At 35.2% G+C, this 19464-nt stretch overlaps 1 protein-coding gene across 1 annotated transcript in view; it reads left to right on the top strand.

Moving 5' to 3' along the window:
* The first annotated feature begins 2996 nt into the window (after positions 1-2996).
* Positions 2997-19464, top strand: part of LOC125680829 (mitochondrial ornithine transporter 1-like) — a 24386-nt gene continuing 7918 nt past the window's right edge. The window contains exons 1-4 of the mRNA XM_048920602.2: positions 2997-3314; positions 5267-5408; positions 10195-10606; positions 14717-14889. Coding sequence (XP_048776559.1) covers positions 5279-5408; positions 10195-10606; positions 14717-14889 — 715 coding nt within the window. The 5' untranslated portion in view covers positions 2997-3314; positions 5267-5278. The remainder of the gene's footprint in view (positions 3315-5266; positions 5409-10194; positions 10607-14716; positions 14890-19464) is intronic.

Raw genomic sequence — 19464 nt, 5'->3', positions numbered from 1 at the left:
CTAGCGCAGATTATGTATTTGATATGGTATTTATTTGTTAGTAATGCATTTATAATGAATGGAGATGTTCCAAATATATATGATATTCAATTTAGAAAAGTTTTCCCCCAACATGTTAGGATGGGATATGCACTTCCTATGCTCCGCGGCCGACTCCATTCAGAGTTTGTCGGTGATCTGACTTAGACTTAGAACGAGCCCTAACTATTTCACTGCTTAAATTACAAGCGCAGTGAAGAAGTTGGGACAGGCTTCAAAAAGGTCGGACTGAGTTTGTCACCCTAAGTTAAGTTTTTTTTTGCGAATATATATTGTTCCGTTGCAAACATACATGCTAGTACATGTACAGTGTACTAATACATGCATAACAGTACTGTATAATGTAGAAAAGGGATTGATCCTTTATGGCGTAAGTAATTTATTTCCAATTTTGGGCCCAGAAGGCATACAAAGAATACAAAGTTCATATACATAAATCAAAAGTGATTATCCAAAATTACAAGTTGATGATAAATCAACTTTTCTCAATAATGAGCAGTTAAAGTGTGTATATGTGTGTGTGTGTGTGTGTGTATTTAGCAAAATTTTCAATAACACTGTCACATTCGCTGCTCATAAGCCAGATAAACTTTTCCCTACCACACAGGTTTTCAAAATTCTTGCACAAAGTGTTCATGGACTCTTTATGAATGATTTTGCTAGGAGACAGTATGCTATACAGTCAAATACAAAATGTAATTCATCTTCTACACAGCCAGACTTGCAGACAGTACATTTTCTCTCATTTACATGTGTTTTTCTGTAACGTCCAGTTTCAATAGCCAAAGAATGAGAACTGATTATGAAATTTGTGAAACGTTGCAAGAGTTAAATAATGCATATATATATATATATATATATATATATATATATATATATATATATTATGCTCGTAGTTTACCAAACTGTTTCCCAGGTAGCACAACAACGCTATTAAAACGTTGTAAAAACATTGTGAAAATGTTATGAAAACATTTTCTAAAACGTTATTATAACGTGATTTGTATGGTTTTTTAAAACGTTGGCATAACATTTTTTGAAAACATTGTACTGCAATGTTTTGTAAACATTCCCAAGAAACGTTTTCATAACATTTAGAAGAAGCGTTTTGAGAACATTTCTATGAAACCATTTGAGAACATTTAGAAGAAATGTTTTGAGAACATTTCTAAGAAACCATTTGAGAACATTTAGAAGAAACGTTTTAAAAGAACATTTATAGAAACCATTTGAGAGCATTTAAAATTCAATTTTACAAGATTATATACATTCTTCCAACAATTTTGATAAATGTTTTCAAACCCTTTCACCAATGTTTTTATATACTGTGAATATGTTTAAAAACCTGAACCGTAATAAAATAAAATAAACAAGTCTTCTTTGCAAATAAAATTTGTATTTTTGGAAAAATCAGTTCATATAATATTATTCGGAATCTGATGGAAATTCATCTTTTTGAATCGACTTCTTTCCCCCTTTTTTCTGAAAAAGAAAGATTTGAACATGAAACATAAATTTACAAAATTATTGCTAAATATACAGAATGAATCATTTACATATCGATGCTGGCATTTACAAGAAATAAAAATTAATATTAACTACAAAATTATACTCACTTTAACCGACTGTTCACCAGCTCTCAGACTCTGTGTAACAAGAATGGCTCGGGTTTTCCAAAACTTTGACCTACACAGAATATCAAATCGCGAGGAAATTGCATAACTACAGGATCGGCTGTATGAGTCTTGGCCATAGTATCCCGCTGTGTCATTCCATCATAACTCTCCGTAAACACATTGAAAGTGGGAATTTAATTCTCAGAGCGGAGCATGTATGCCCACAAGCAAATGAAATGAATTCCATTGTTTAAAATATTGTTAAGTTAAAAATAGACTTTTACTCTTTTTTTGTATCAAAGATGTTTTAAAAATGATGTAAGATGATTTCCAGTAATTTAGAAGCATGAAATCATTGTCCTTAACTTACAAAATGATTATCATAATTCAATATACTGCAGTTGAGTCTTGTTAAACATTTTTTTAAAGGGTTATATCAATTAAATAAATCAAACTAAGTTGAAGTACTGATAGTTTTTAAAAGTTATATGTATTTCTGTAACGTTTTAAAAATGTTTTATCAACATTGTAAGGCAACGTTATATTTGTCTTGGCTGGCAACATTTTAATATTATGTAATTTAAAAAAAATCAAAAGAATATATTTAAAACACTACTTTGATTTGGGTCACTTTTTTTGAAAAAACAAAGTATATTAAGTATGTTTTTAAAATCATTATTAAAACGTTTTGAAAAACGTATTTTCAAATGTTTAAAAGAAAGATGATCCTAACATTTTCAATAATGTTTTTAAAACGATGACAAAATGATTTTAAAACATTGGTCAAAAACGTTTGCTTATAACGTTTTTACAACTGAAAAAAAAATGTTATTATAACATTATAAAAATGTTTTGTTAGTAATGTTTTCCGGTAACATCCTTACAACAGGAATACAATGTTATGAAAACGTTTTGTACGTGCTACATGTACCTGGGTTGTCTGCATTGTCCGATAGTGTATTGCACCACGCAGATTTAAATCTCTCATACAACTTATTAGGCTAGTAACTATTGCTACAGTATTTTTACCATGTATAGGGCACTGTATATCTCTGGCTTATTCGCAATATAATGAATGCTACTGATCCAACTGCTTTGGTCAAACATACATTATTGTTTTCATACATACAAGATTTCTTAATAGGGAATTTATAGCGTGAAGAATAAAGGAATATATGTCTCTCATTGTTGTAGTAAATATCAAAATGCTGAACATCTCAATAAAACAATTACGTTACAGTAGTTTCTATTGTGCGATCCCTGGCGCAGCGCTGGAAATGAAACCACGTGGAGCATTGTTTACATCCATAAAATGACCTTCACCTTCATGTTCAATCTACCATTCGCGTTTCTCCATACAGAGGTGTGTCACTTCCGGGAAGATAATTCTTGCACATTCCGGTGAAAATCAGGTCAAAGACCCAATCATTTGCCATTATTAAAACATGAACGGACAGCAAAGATTATTACCTTACATTTTCGTTTTGTAAAGGAAGGTGTCCACGATGGCGATTTGGTATTAAGACGCCCACAACGATCAACTATTTAGAAACGACACACACCAAATTTGACCTTAGACTGTTACAGACGGTCGACCCCCAGCTGGTCGTTTTCCAAAGGTTCTGTAAGAAGACCTGACACAGAGATTAAACTTAAGAGGTTAGTGGAATAGTTGTTAGATTTGTGTGAGGGAGCAGGCGGGCTGATAAACTTGTAACAAACATCCCAGTGGGCCATTTGTTGTGTTTGGAACAATGAGTCCTGGTTCTAAGGCTTGTCAGGAATTTCATTCACATCTGACGTAGAAGAATATCATGATATGATATGACTTCCATGGATTTGTAGAATTCATGGCATGTGTTTAATTTCCAAATGAACCCCCCACCCCCGAAAATAAAAGTTCTAGAAAATTTCCATTTGTTCTTACTCGTATAAAGTCGCAATTTTGTAAAGGAAATCCTAGAAAGATGTATACTTTTGTCTACAAAATGTTTTATCAAATGGAGTGTCTCACAAATAAACAAAAACTGGGTACTGATACCATAAAACTTGGACGAGATCTCTTATGATCTGAGTTTCGCTGAAAACTGATCCAAAGTCAGAAAGTTTAGGAAGAATATATAAAGTTCAATCATTGAATTGCTGATTTTGCATTGTACAATGTATTTCATGCTTAGTCGGGAAACAGTCAAAACTATTGCCCCAAGGAAGTGTCGGTGATCTCGAAAACTGCTGTCAGAGGCCATAGGCCGAGGACAACAGTTTCCCAGGTCTTCACCACTACCTAGGGGCAATAGTTTTCACTGTTTACCTAGTAAGCATGAAATAATTGTTTAATTACTTAATCTGCTAATCAGGCAATAGTTTCTCAAATGACCGGGAAACAGTTCATCATGTCACATGGGAAACAGTTTGTCACGTGACATGGGAAACAGTTTGTCACGTGACATGGGAAACAGTATACAGTTATTGACTGTGTCCTTGGACAACAGCTGTTTTGTTTGACCCAAGAACGGGTCTGTTGCCCGAAGCCTGTAACAGATCCGTTCAAGGGTCAAACAAAACAGTATGGCTTCGGGCAACAGACCCGTTCTCGGGTCAAACAAAACAACTGTTGTCCTAGGACACAGTCTATAACTGCTTTGTTATACACTATCAATTGTCAGGATATTTTACTAGATGCACATGGTTTGTAAAAAATTGTTGACTTTGAACTTTTAACATGACAGAGGGACAACGCATCAACTAGATTAAAAAAAAAACTTCGTAATATCCTAATTAATAATCAATAATTATATTTTTCGTGTTTCTGTTCTGTGTTCCATCTAATGAATTCTGTATTTTATCATCAGTCAAATCAGTGAACCTCGCAATTACATAAACAAAGCAGCAGACCGAGAACCATGTAACTTACATAGCCAATAGAAATAAAGCAGACTATTGCCCGGTCAACAGTTCGTAAACTGTTGACTGGTCTATAGACCACGAGTGTGAGAATTGGTTTAACAGTAAAAATGTTACTTCTAAATCGTATTAGTTTTATATAGGAAATCTTTTTAAGTGTAAAACAATTCGCCATGTGACATGGGAAACAGTTCATCATGTGACATGGGAAACAGTTTGTCATGTGATTGGGTAATAGTAAGTTACGTGGTGAAATTTTTCACCCAGATCATTTTGTGTACCTTTCTTTAAAGTTGGAAATTGTATAAATATTAACAATATCAATTTATATAGTAGATTGGGTAATAATAACTATTGAAATCATGTGAGCAGAGCATATAATAATTATGTGTCATGATGGGAGAGAATGCTATGGAGCAGAATAGGATTCAAACCTGGGACCCCTGAGTCTTTAAGCCAGCTAGGTGCTCTACCAACTGAGGAACATGGCATCGACAATCAAAATCATCTGACCACCTCAAGAAAACTAGAATGGAATCATCTTCACAAGTTAAGAGGTTATATTGAGTCGTTAACTCACAACGAATCAATAACCCTTGACTTGTGAAGATGGAATGGAATGTGTAATAAGTAATGCTATGTGTGGGAAACAAACTGTTTTCATTCTCAAATAGCTTCACCACCTTTATGATGTACATATTTGACAGGCACAGTTTTCAATGAGTGCAGACCAACCCACTTTTCCGATTGTGATACATGAGGAACATCACCATGAGGGTGACCAACCTAAACAGAGCAAGAGGTCACATACCGTGGACGCTGCCATAGACTTCACAGGGGGGATTAATGGTAAGTCACAGGGGATTAATACGCGGGTATGTTAAGGCAAGTCTTGCTTCATTTATGCACGTATACTGCATAATTTTAACTGGCGATAATGATGGTAAAACACCCATAGTATATCAGAATTACTGATAGAATCCTACTACTTTCAATAAGAAATAATTATTGAACATTTAAACACAAAACCAACTAGCCCATGTTTACATTTTGCACTGATGCTATGCAGTTTTCTTTAAAAGTTTTCTTAACAGACGATTCTAACAGTAATTGCCATTAACATTAGTTTATGACCTTTCACACGGTGTATAAAAAGTCTCTAAAAGTATGCGGCCTAATGTGCTACTTTTGCAGTTTTATTTCAGTGTGTGACAGAGGAAAATCGGATCGACATGCTAAATGGAATGTTTTCCCCGTTAAACAAAATTGTCAATGAATGATATCAACATACCTTCTTAATATCAATAAATTCTCAGCGTTTCACATCTATATTCCATATATCCCATGTCATATATTTCAAATACTCGACATTTTGTTGATATTTGCATGGCACACATAAACAAATTCCTTGCATGTGTCAACGTCACTCGATATATAGTCATGACGTCATCAGTTTACTTTCATATTGATCAGACAGAAATTACACGACAGCAGTATAACATTTCGAATCTCTTTAGATCTTAGTAGCTGCATGGTTTATTTTATGTATAGATAAAACTTACATAAAAGATAAAATCGGAAGTCAATATATACTTAGTGATATACTTATTTCAATTATGATGTCACATTGTTTCGTGGATTTTATCCCAGTAAAGATTTTCATAACCTGCCTTAATGTACCTTCGTAGTAAGTCACAGGGATTAATGGCAAGTCAAAGAGGGGATTAATGGTAAGTCACAGGGAGGATTAATGGTAAGTCATGGGGGATTAATGGTAAGTCAGAGGGAGAATTAATGGTAAGTCATGGGGATTAATGGTAAGTCACGGGGTATTAATTGTAAGTCACAGGGTATTAATAGTAAGTCACAGGGGGATTAATGGTAAGTCACAGGGGGATTAATAGTAAGTCACAGGGGGAATTAATGGTAAGTCAGAGGGGGGATTAATGGTAAGTCATGGGAGAATTAATGGTAAGTCAGAGGGGGGATTAATGGTAAGTCACAGGGGGATTAATAGTAAGTCACAGGGGGAATTAATGGTAAGTCAGAGGGGGGATTAATAGTAAGTCACAGGGGGAATTAATGGTAAGTCAGAGGGGGGATTAATGGTAAGTCATGGGGGATTAATCGTAAGTCACAGGGGGATTAATGGTAAGTCAAAGGGGGATTAATCGTACATCAGAGGGATTAATGGTAAGTCAGAGGGGGATTAATGGTAAGTCAGAAGGAGATTAATGGTAAGTCACAGGGGGGATAAATGGTAAGTCACAGGGGATTAATAGAAATCACAGGGGGGATTAATGGTAAGTCACGGGGGTGAATGGTATTTCATTGGAAAGTAATAGTAAGTCACAGGGGATTAATGGTAAGTCACAGGGGGATTAATGGTAAGTTACAGGGGGGATTAATGGTAAGTGACGGGGGTATTAATGGTAAGTCACGGGGGGGGGGGGGGATTAATGGTAAGTCATGTGGTATTAATAGTAAGTCACAGGGGGATTAATGGGAAGTCACATGGGGGGATTAATGGGAAGTTCCAGGGGGGGGGAGTAATGGTAAGTCACGGGGATTAATGGTAAATCATGGGAAATTAATAGTAAGTCACAGGGGGGATTAAGTCACAAGGGGATTAATAGTAAATGATGGGGAATTAATAGAGTAAATCATGGGGGGATTAATGGTAAGTCACAGGGTATTAATATTAAGTCACAGGGGGATTAATAGTTAGTCATGGGGGATTAATGGTAAGTCAGAGGGAGGAGTAATGGTAAGTCAGAGGGGGGATTAATGATAAGTCACGGGGGGGATTAATGGTAAGTCACGGGGTATTAATAGTAAGTCACAGGGGGATTAATAGTAAATCATGGGAAATTAATAGAGTAAGTCTTGGAGGGATTAATGGTAAGTCACAGGGGGATTAATGGTAAGTCACAGGGATTAATGGTAAGTCAGAGGGGGAATTAATGGGAAGTCACAGGGAGGGATTATTGGTAAGTCAAAGGGGGATTAATGGTAAGTCATAGGGATTATTGGTAAGTCAGGGGGATTAACGGTAAGTCAGAGGGGGATTAATGGTAAGTCACAGGAAGGATTAATGGTAAGTCATGGGGATTAATGGTAAGTCACAGGGGATTAATAGAAAATCACAGGGGGGATTAATGGTAAATCACGGGGGATGAATGGTATTTCATTGGGGAGTAATAGGAAGTCTTAGAGGGATTAATGGTAAGTCATAGGGGAATTAATGGTAAGTTACAGGGGGGATTTATGGTAAGTTACAGGGGGGATTAATGGTAAGTTACAGGGGGGATTAATGGTAAGTTACAGGGGGGATTAATAGTAATTCATGGGGGATTAATAGTAAGTCACAAGGGGATTATAATGGTAAGTCGGGGGGGGGGGGGGGGGGGGGGGGGGAACGGGGGTGGATTAATGATGAGTCACATGTGGATTAATGGTAAGTCACAGGGGAATTAATGATATGTCACTGGGGGATTAATAGTAAGTTACAGAGGGATTAATAGTAAGTCACAGAGGATTAATGGTAAGTCACGGGGGATTAATGGTTAGACAAAGGGGATTAATGGTAAGTCACAGGGGAGATTAATAGTAAGTCACAAGAGGATTATAAATTAGTAAGTCATAGGGAGGGATTAATGCTAAGTCATGCAGTCATTGATTTCACAAGTGGATTAATGGTAAGTGGTATTGTTATTGATTTCACGGGGGAAATTAATCCTACCGTAACTCTAGATTCCTCATTTTATGTGAATACATGATATAGTGAAATAACTTGGATTCATGTCAATTCATGTATGAGAACATGAATTGGTGAGTGGACTATTGACCAAGACTTTTTACATGTATTTCAGAGTATATACAAATAAAGCAAGTAATTTGATTTGATAAATAGTACTACATGTAAATTATTCATAAAAACTTCCTCGCAGATATTTAGGAATTTACAGCAAGTCATGCTGTTAAATCAGATTTGAACTAATGGCTATTTCATACAGAAATTTTACAAAAGCATCAGAAAATCAGTGGTATTTATTAAAATAGGAAATTAACTGAAATCGGGAAATTTTCTTTAATTGAGGATTTTTGTGAAAGCCTGGGGTAGCACATGTTTTGAAAAAAGAATTTGCACACCCACTGGAATGCCCTTTTGATGAAAAGATATATAAAGCAGAAATTGACTTAAAACCTAGATGTCATGCATTTTTCAGATGTTTATTAAGGATGGGTTTCCTTTTACAAGACTTGGATCTGATTACAAAAATAACCTGTGTACAATTTAAATCACTGTATCATCTCTGTGTATTGAAATCAAATTGATAAAGCTAAATTTTGGACAATTCCCAATCATCTGATGAGCCCTACCAGGCTAGTGATACTCAATAATGTCTCATTTACATTTTTATCAATGTAGATATTGCATTTATCCTTCCTGTCGGTTGTTTTGTCGGCTATTATTTAGTCGTTATTAGTTATCAGACTGGATATCTTTCAGTGTTCGGGGAGTTTTATTTATGAATTCAGACAGATATCTCCTGTTTTGCATACATAATAACCAAGTAACCAAGCACAGGGATGGTTCTCGGAAACAACAATTACAAAATACCATCACATATATAATGACCTACCAATGACCTTCAGATATTGCAAACTTGACCACTCTTATGGTGAAATGTAAACCACCCAAATTTAAACACCCCATGATTGTTTGCTTGTTTGTTGCAAACACTACTAGACATTGATATTTCATCTGCCACAAATTTGTGAATTTTATTTTTTAACCAGAAGTAGGTTAGAACAGAATGTGGTTCCTTTTTGAAGGTGGTCCTCTGGTAGATTAGATAGCAGCAGAATGAATTTGTCTTATTCTTTAACTTTACCAGTGTTTTACTCTATGGTCTTGAAATGCTCAACATGTGACTGTATTCTTATATGCTTATAAATTCTTATATTTCTCATTTCTATAAGGTCAAGGTTATCGTAAGGGTTCAGTGTCTTCTAAAATGAGATAATTAAAAGTAGGGCTTTTCATCTAAGACATATTGTTTGTGTTTTCGTGGATGTTGCTGGATAACCTCCGAGGTCGAGAAATGTTATTTTGAAATATAAAAGCAGATGGTAGCCAGGTAGGGTATTCTAGATCTATTTTAAAAATGTTTCCAGTATTTAGTTTGATGTTAAGAGATTATATAAAATGCTTTAAATACACAATCCAAGAAAACTACACACACATGGAAGAGGGTTAACTTGTCTGTGCATCTCCATGTTTGTTTAATTATGTATCAATCTTGGGATGCAAATGATTGATTCATGTTGAATGACAAATATATTTTAAATTTGTTTTGCAACATATATTGGTTAATTTTCATGATTATAAAATTGAATTATAAGTTATGGACTTGATTGTTGTAAGAAGTGCAAGCGAGATGAGTATCGATTTTCTCATAATCAGTTATTATGTATGAAGGTACATGTATATCACAGAATAATGATCGCAGTATTCCTTTGATCTTTGCAGTAACCGTGGTAGAGTTGTAAATTAAATGTGATTCGGCATTCATTATCAGGTAATTATCAAAGTTTTGTGTTTTGAGATGTCAGTATCTTGTTATTTCAGGGGCCATTGCCTCAGTTTACGTGGGTCAGTCCTTAGACACTGTGAAGGTCAAGATGCAGACTTTTCCACACCTGTACAGGAATGCCCTTGTCTGCTTCCTCCAGACATATCGACAGGATGGGATTTACCGTGGTCTCTACGCAGGTACAGTGCCAGCCCTTATAGCCAACATAGCTGAGAACTCAGTGCTGTTTCTGTTCTATGGACTCTGTCAGAAGGCCATCATGGCTGTCAGGGGTCACCGTGATGTCTTCCAGCTTAGTCCAGTAGAAAACGCCTTCTCAGGAAGCGGTGCAGCATTTTTCTGCTCATTCACGCTCACACCTACGGAGCTCGTCAAATGTCGTCTACAAGCTATGAGGGAGATGGCATCGCAGGGTAAACTAGAGGGAGGCGTGGAAAGATTAAAAGTGTGAGTTTATCAGACGTTCATCCTGTATATTGATTTATCCCAGAGCCATGTTAGAATCATGTTGCCTTACTTTGACTAATCTTGAGGATTAGAATAGCACTATTTCGGAATCATGTGCGTTTTTTTTACAGCTTTTTAAGTCCGTGTTGCAGTGATATAAAAGATTTCTAAATATTAGAGGTTTCCATGTCTATCATTATAATCGTTTGGAATTTTACAGATTTACCAGAAAAGGACTAAGAGTCCAAAATCGGTACAGGAGATTCAAGGGACCATGTCCTTTTAAAGATTTAGGGGGGGGGGGGGGGATAAGAAGTATTAAGAATATAGTACGGTGTTTAAAAATCTTCTATCCATTGACCAAAAAAACCCAAACATGAATGAAAGCTTCCTAATACATAGTTGTCAATGTGATGACAAGCCACACTTTGTGGTATTTGAATTTGTGGAGTTCAAGATCCATAACTCTTTCATGAATAGGTCAGGAAAGTCCAAACTCAAACTCGTGTGTAAATTTTCATTTCAATAGCTGCAGGGATAATCAAAACAAGTCTGGAAAACCGTCCATGCACAGATGCACGCACAGGCTGATCACTATAGGGCTCCCAACTCTAGGCATGCAGGGTCCTAAAAATTCAGAGACAAATTTATTGAAACTATGACCCCAGGTGCCAGGATGTGGTTACGAAAGTCAAGTTCAATATTTACTTCAGAATAAAAAAAGGAAATTCTGTAGAAATTTTCTCAAGAATGACAAAGGGTAAAATTTGTTTAATTTATATGCAAGTATCTTCATGTTGTGTAGTAGCAAGTACATTCAAACTATGACCCCTAGGGTCAGGGAGGGGGCCACAAATGGGGACTGAAGTATATTCACTTAAAATGTATTACACTTCAAACTCAAACACATAAATTATATATCTACACTCCCAAATTCCACTTGAATTGCTAATAGAACAATAGGAGAAAATTGCTGCAAGATTTTGTAAAATAGCATTATTTGGAGTTATCATTACCAACCAAAGAATCCAAATGCAGATGTGCTTTGTTTCCTCTTGTCTAAATGAATGTTTAAATTGCATAAATGCAGGTTTTATTTTGAACAAAATGATTCACTTATTTCTCAATGTTTGAACAATTCTGGGATGAAGTAATGATTTAAATATTCCTGACTGCATGATATAGTTTTTGCTGGGGGCACCTGTTGGAATATTTGCAGTAAACAGAGAGGCAGTTCCCTATTTGTGGTATTTAGGGGTACCTTTCACTTTGAAGTTTCTTGTTATGAATATTTATAAATGTAGGTGTATGCTGGTAGTAAATGGACACACAAATGAAAATCTGACCTTTAACAAACATTTCAAAGAAAACAAAAACAAAATTCTCTCTGTTTGCCTAGCGGTTTTCCTTTTAGGTGTGACATGTCAATATTGAATTAAAACTTGGAGAACAAATAGTGCAAATGTCAATTTGTATATTGTCTATACAACTCCCACACAGAACAAGGGGCTAGCAATGCTGTGTAAGCTAACTAGGAGATTATTGTCAATCAACCAAACTTGATAAGGATTTTTTTGGGGTTGCATGTACATATTCTGTATCATACCAGAGGGAAATTCTATTAATATCGGAGATGACTGTTGAGAGTGGGAGGGTAATATGACATATCTGTTCTATTAAATTGCATATATGAAATATGAATGAATGCCAAAGCTGATTCAAAGTTTTTATGCTGTTGAATAAAATGGCTTAAATATTAGACAAAAAAGTGCATTAGGTTTCTCGATCATGTCATTTGCGAGTGAAATAATGTGAATTAGACAATGAGGTAATGATTAAGTGGTTAGATATTACAAGATCCCAAGGGTTTATATACATAGCGTGTATTAATAATGTCATTTCTCAAATAACTGTAGGCAATGGTTCAGTTTATACTCGGACTTTTAATTACGATGATTTGGTTTTATTTGTACAGGGTCTATGTAGAATTGGTCTGAATACAAATATAATGATTATAAAGCAAAATAATTAAGGATGAATAATGCTTGATGACACACCATCATAATGGCCTACTTCCTTTCAAACCATAAATTGAAAAATATATATTTGCGATATAATTTTAGTTTTTTTTACTGGTTATAAATACTCTTAACTAGTGATGAAACGATTGTCGCCGATGATCGATTGTCTGTTGTTTAGAGCTCTATGATGCTACTAATCGATTACAAACTAAAAGTCCCCAGCATCGTTGACCAGTAAAAAAAAATTCAGAAATCATTTCAATTTTGTTAAGATTTTCTTTCCTGTGTGTCAAACCCGATCAATAAACAAGCAAACAAAATGGCGGGAGAATTGACGGTAACAACGACATTCAACAGTCAAATAAAGGAGTCTGACTGTGATATTAACTTTCAGACATTAATGTGATTATGAATAAATAAATTCCATTACTTGATGTATTGAAATTCTGATTTATATACCTGTGAACAAAAGGAAGGAAGAAAAATTCAAACGTTGTTTCCATACGTTTAATGATTCTGTTATGTATTTTTAAAATAAAAACCTCTTAACTGATTATTGCGATTATAATCGATCATTAATCGATTACATGTGTCCGATTATACCGATAATCGATTATGGTTTTTGGTCCGATTGCCCATCACTACTCTTAACTAAAACCACATTTTTTCCACAAAATTAAGGAAATTTCAGAGGTTTTTTTTTTTTAATTTCTAAATATTATTGTTGAAGATATTCTTCCATTCATAAGAGTTTCAGCTGGTGTGATACACAACCTTAAAGCAGGTTTCATGGAGACACCATAGTTAAGGAAGTACATGTCAGCTCCTCGGCTTTAAACACAACTGCACGGGATGCTTTAAATGTAGACTTGCTCAAGACTCTATGTTTAATAATCATTGCTCTCTTTAATACTTTTAATAATGCCAAACATAGATGTTTGGTGACATTTAAGTATGGTAGAGAGACTTTAGACTTCTGAAACACAGAAAAATTTGAATGAAATGATAAAGTAATAAAAACAACATAGAGACTTGAGCAAGTCTACTTTAAATGTATAGGGACTGATCAGTACTAGGGGCCTCCGTGGCCGAGTGGTTAGAACATCGCACTCAAAATCACACGGCCTCTCACCTCTGTCGGCTCAGGTTCGAATCCTGCTCGTGCCGGTAAGTGAGAAAGTTTCCCAGTTTACTTTCGGAAGGTCGGTGGTCTCTTCCCAGGTACATTGTATCTGGGTTCTCTCTTCCACCAATAAAAACTGGGTGCCACCAGATAACTGAAAAATTGTTGAGTGTGGCGGAAAACATCAATCAATCAATCATATTTCATTGGAGCAGACATATCATACATTTATTATCTAGACCTATCTCCAGTTGAAAATTTTTAAATTTTGAAGGAACTACATTTTGTGGTGGGAGGATTGTTTAATCAAAAAGCTCTAAATCTGCACAATATTGCAGTTTTTGTTTTATCTAATATATTGTCAATATTTATACTCCTAAGCATGTATAATTCAAATTATACATATCTTATTAAAAATGCCTATATTTTTTTTATGAAAATCTAGTATAATTGCCAATAATTCAAAACATTTATTTATAACCCCCACTTTTTATGCCCCCCCCCCCCCCCCTTCAAAGAAGAGGAGCGTATATTTCTTTGCACTTGTCGGTCGGGGGGTATGCTGGTTGGTATAGACCACATGTTGTCCGCTCAATATCTTGAGAACCATTCACTTGATTGTAATGACATTTCATCTGTGTGTTGGTTATGAGTAGAAGAGGACCCCTATTGTTTTTAAGGTTAAAAGGTCAATCTACTCTGGACATAGGAATATACTGTCCACTCAATATCTTGAGAACCCTTTGCTTGACAGAAATTAAACTTGGTACACTGGTACATCTTCAGGAGAAAATGACCGTTAGTGATTTTGAGGTCAAATGGTCAAAGGTCAAGGGTAATTCTGGACTTAGAAATATACTGTATGCTCAATATCTTGAGAACCCTTTGCTTGACAGAAATCAAACTTGGTACATGTAGAATATTACAAAACCTTTTTAATATTTGATATTTTTCATTGTGTTCCAGAGGCCCCTGGGGCATTACGAGAGAGATCCTGAAGGTGGAGGGAATCAGAGGGATGTTTAAGGGTCTGACCTCCACAATGGCCCGGGAAATGCCAGGCTATTTCTTCTTCTTTGGTGGATATGAGATTACGAGACACCTACTGACACCAGAGGGCAAAACCAAAGACGAGATTGGTAAGGCATGATTACTTATTGTTCAGTAATACAGAGGGCAAAACCAAAGATGAGATTGGTAAGGCATGACTACTTATTGTTCAGTAATACGGAGGGCAAAACCAAAGAGGAGATTGGTAAGGCATGACTACTTATTGTTCATTAATACAGAGGGCAAAACCAAAGAGGAGATTGGTAAGACATGACTACTTATTGTTCAGTAATACAGAGGGCAAAACCAAAGAGGAGATTGGTAAGACATGACTACTTATTGTTCAGTAATACAGAGGGCAAAACCAAAGAGGAGATTGGTAAGGCATGACTACTTATTGTTCAGTAATACAGAGGGCAAAACCAAAGAGGAGATTGGTAAGGCATGACTACTTATTGTTCAGTAATACAGAGGGCAAAACCAAAGACGAAATTGGTAAGGCATGACTACTTATTGTTCAGTAATACAGAGGGCAAAACCAAAGAGGTGACCTAATGTACAGTAACATGGGGGATAGGATAACAGGCGTCTTAACATTCCTGAATGATCTTAGAGTTCTTGTCTCAGTCACCGAGAATTCCACTTCATCATGTCCCTATTCAAATTTGTAGACTGTAAAATGAAAGGTCAAGAAAAGATCTATACTTTTTGGGTCCTGCTGGGAGTGTTGTAATTTGTGGTCCTATACTTTTTAAGTCCTGCTGGGAATGTTGTAATTTGTGGTCCTATACTTTTTAGGTCCTGCTGGGAGTGTTGTAATTTGTAAACTTTATAATGCTTTTTAGATCCTGCTGGAAGTATTTGTTATGAGTCAAAATACCCCAAATCACAACAAAAGTCAATAACGCAATTCACAGATTTAACAATTTATCTACAATGATTTGAAGTAAGGTAGATTATCAATAAAAAAGTACCAACTTAATCAAAGTTCACAAAGTAGTAAATGTGTCTGTTGTTTGTTCACTGCTGAGCCAACATCACATGAGAAAAAACCTGTGTATAGGCGAGTGCTGTTGAAATCGGCTGTAAAGTCTAGTCCCCAGCAATTCAATATTCAATGTACTTCTATAGAGTGCTTCCTAACACAAAACTTTTTTAAATACTAAAGCAAAATTCTGAAGAGCTCCATTCTAGACATCGTAAACATATTTATTTATTTACATTCCCATACACTGTTTTAAATATAGAATATCATGAACCTTCCAGATGCTTAAAAGTAGGTCGCATTTCTCAATAAACATGCACATGTCACTACTACATGTACAAAACACCTCTGCCTTTAAAAAAGCTCAAATGACAATGAAAACTTAAAAGTCCCCAAAATTCAAATCTGAATGCATACACATGTACATACATATACGTTGGACATCAAATCAAGGCATCAACAATAAAACTGAAGTACACACAATGTACATTGTGCAGTGGTGTTCGGAATCGGATGAGAAATCGAATAATCGGGGAAGCCTTTCAATGTGATTATCAATTATAATCAGTGTCTTAATATATATTAAAAGCAAATAAATGAACATTCTTATTCAAATTAACTTGTATATATTTGTTTATGTATTTATCTGATAAGAACTTTATTATTTACTACACTTTATTAGGTGTAACACGTCAAAGAAAAATCATAATAATCAAAGACTACTTAAACAAAAGAAATCTTCAGACTTGTATTTGTCTTTTTGGGGTAATATTTATGTTAGTGTAATAACATAACAAATGTAAATAAAAACAAAGAATTAAAAAAAAATAATAAACAAGTAATTCAGACTTTTCGTCAGTGACTAGACTAGATCCATTGTCTGAAACTTTCGTTATATATTTAGCACCTTGTGCTTAGCTTTGCTTGGTAAGATTTCCTGCATAGTTTGCTATGTCAAAACTATGTTTTCATGGTGCCCCGCCTCTTTGATTTTGTACACCCATCGAAGACGAGATGTATTATGGTATGGCATCATTCGTCTGTCTGTTCGGACATTGTGGGCAGGATACAGACCGAACTGTAAGCTCCAGGATTTTACAACTTGGTACATTTGATCACCATGATGAGAGGAAGATGCCTATTGTTTTTTATAGGTCAAAGGTCAAGGCCATAGTATCACTTAGTAGGAAAACCTAGTAGGAAACCCTTGTGGGCAGGATACAAGCCAAACCGTAAGCTCCAGGAGTGCATTTTACAAAAGAACTTACGACTTACGATTAACTTTATATATTGGAATTCTCCCGCTTCTTGTAATATAATTCACTCCAATTTCAAATAGTGAAGAAATGATGTTGAAAATTATGTTTCAGAAACGTTTTAATTCTTTCATTCAAACTAATAACTGTGTAATACAATTTAAGACTTGCGACTTTGTCGTAAGTTCTTTTGTAAAACGGGCCCCAAGATATTACAACTTGGTATATATGATTACCATGATAAAGAGGAAGATGCCTATTGTTATTCAAGGTCAGAAGTCAAAGATCAAGGTCATAGTATTACTTAGTAAGAAAACCTTGTAGGCAGGATACAAGCCGAACCGTAAGCTCCAGAATATTGCAACGTGGTACCATTGATCACCATGATGAGAAAAAGATGCCTATTGTTTTTCAAGGTTAGAAGTCAAAGGTCAAGGTCGTAGTATTACTTAGTATTTAAACCTTGTAGGCAGGATACAAACCGAACCATAAGCTCCTGGATATTGCAACTTGGTACATTTGATCACCATGATGAGAGGATGATGCCTATTATTTTTCAAGGTTATACATCAAAGGTCAAGGTTGCAGTGTCACTTAGTTGGAAAACCTTGTAGGCAGGACACAAACCAAACTATAAGCTCCAGGATATTGAAACTTGGTACATTTGATCACCATGATGGTAGGAAGATACCTATTACTTTTTCAAGGTCAAGGTCACAGTATCACTTAGTAGGAAAACCTTGTAGGCAGTATTCAAACTAAACTGTTGGGGCTAGGACCGTCAAACTTTGTACGCATACACTTTATGCCAAGTGGAGGATGCCTATTGTTTCTTAAGGTCAAAGGTCAAGGTAGCAGGATGCAGACCGATTCGTTAAGGCAAGGACCATTAAAATTGGTACACATACATCTTATGCCAATGTAAGTGAAAATATTACATAGAGAGTACATGATTGGTCTTGTTTTTTGGATGCAAAGAAAGTGTGTCACACCGTGATGATTGCTGATACTACTTGAAGGCAAATTGTACAAATCATGGAGTAAGAAAAACACCCTATATTAGCTTTTCACGGGCGTATTATGTACCGTTGGCGGTACTCTTGTTTTTTTTTTAACCCAAAATATTTCCAAACGGGATTTTTTGCTTACTGGTTGATCAAAGAGAAAATTCAAACTAGAATCGAAAAATCTAAAAAAAAAAAAAAAAAAAAAAATAAAATTAAAAAAAATACACACATTTATTTAACACATTTTGAATAATCGATTATTGAAAAAAATAACCAATTATTGCTAAGAATTAATCAAATAATCGATCAATTTTCGATTATAATTGATCATCGGAACAACACTATCATACAATTATATATTTATGATACTCTTGACAAATCATCTGCAGTTACCTCGTCTTTGCAGTTGATATGCTTAATATCAATATCATACTCTTGTAACAATAAACTCCATCTTGTGAGTCTTCGATCTTGTTTTACATTTTATACAAAAATGTTAGGGGGTTGTGATCCATTAAGACAAGGATTGGAATCACAGTGACATTCAAAAAAACATCAAAATGTTGTAAAGCTAACAACAAAGCGAGTCTTTCTTTCTCAGTGGTAGAATAATTTTTTTGACATTTACGTAAGTTTCTTTGAAAAAAAAAAGAAATTATATCTTCGTTATCACTAAGTACACTTGAAACAGAGCAGCCCGACTCCTACATCACTAGCATCATCAGTAAGGTTAAATTGCTTAGAAACATCTGGGACTGGAAGAACTGGACAACTCATAAGGACAGATTTAGACTTTGCAATATGATTCATTACAGCCCTTTGTTACCTGTGTTAATATCTAGTACACATGTACTATACCATAGATTGTAATTTATTATCCTATGCTGTTTAGGTCCTGCTGGAAATGTTGTAATTTATTATCCTATACTGTTTAGGTCCTGTTGGAAATGTTGTAATTTATTTTCCTATACTGTTTAGGTCCTGCTGGAAATGTTGTAATTAGCTCACCTGAGCTAAAAGCTCAAGTGAGCTATTCTGATCACCCGTATTCCGGCGTCCGTCTGTCTGTAAACTTTTAACATTTTTGACTTCTTCTCAAAAACCACTGGGCCAATTTTAACCAAAGTTGGCACAAAACATCCTTAGGTAAAGGGAATTCTAAATTGTTAAAATAAAGGGCCAGGCCACCTTCCAAGGGGAGATAATCAAGAAAAGGTAAAAATAGAGTAGGGTCATTAAAAAATCTTCTTCTCAAGAACCACTGAGCCAGAAAAGCTGAGATTTATATGAAATCTTCCTGATATAGTGCAGATTCTAAATTGTTAAAATCATGGCCCCTGGATATCGGATGGGACCACAATAGGGGATCAAAGTTTTACATACAAATATATAGGAAAAATCTTTAAAAATCTTCTT

This window comes from Ostrea edulis, chromosome 2 (assembly GCF_947568905.1).
Source record: "Ostrea edulis chromosome 2, xbOstEdul1.1, whole genome shotgun sequence".
Lineage (NCBI taxonomy): Eukaryota > Metazoa > Mollusca > Bivalvia > Ostreida > Ostreidae > Ostrea > Ostrea edulis.
Note: the sequence above shows the minus strand (reverse complement) of the source record. Positions and strands in the feature narration are given on the sequence as shown.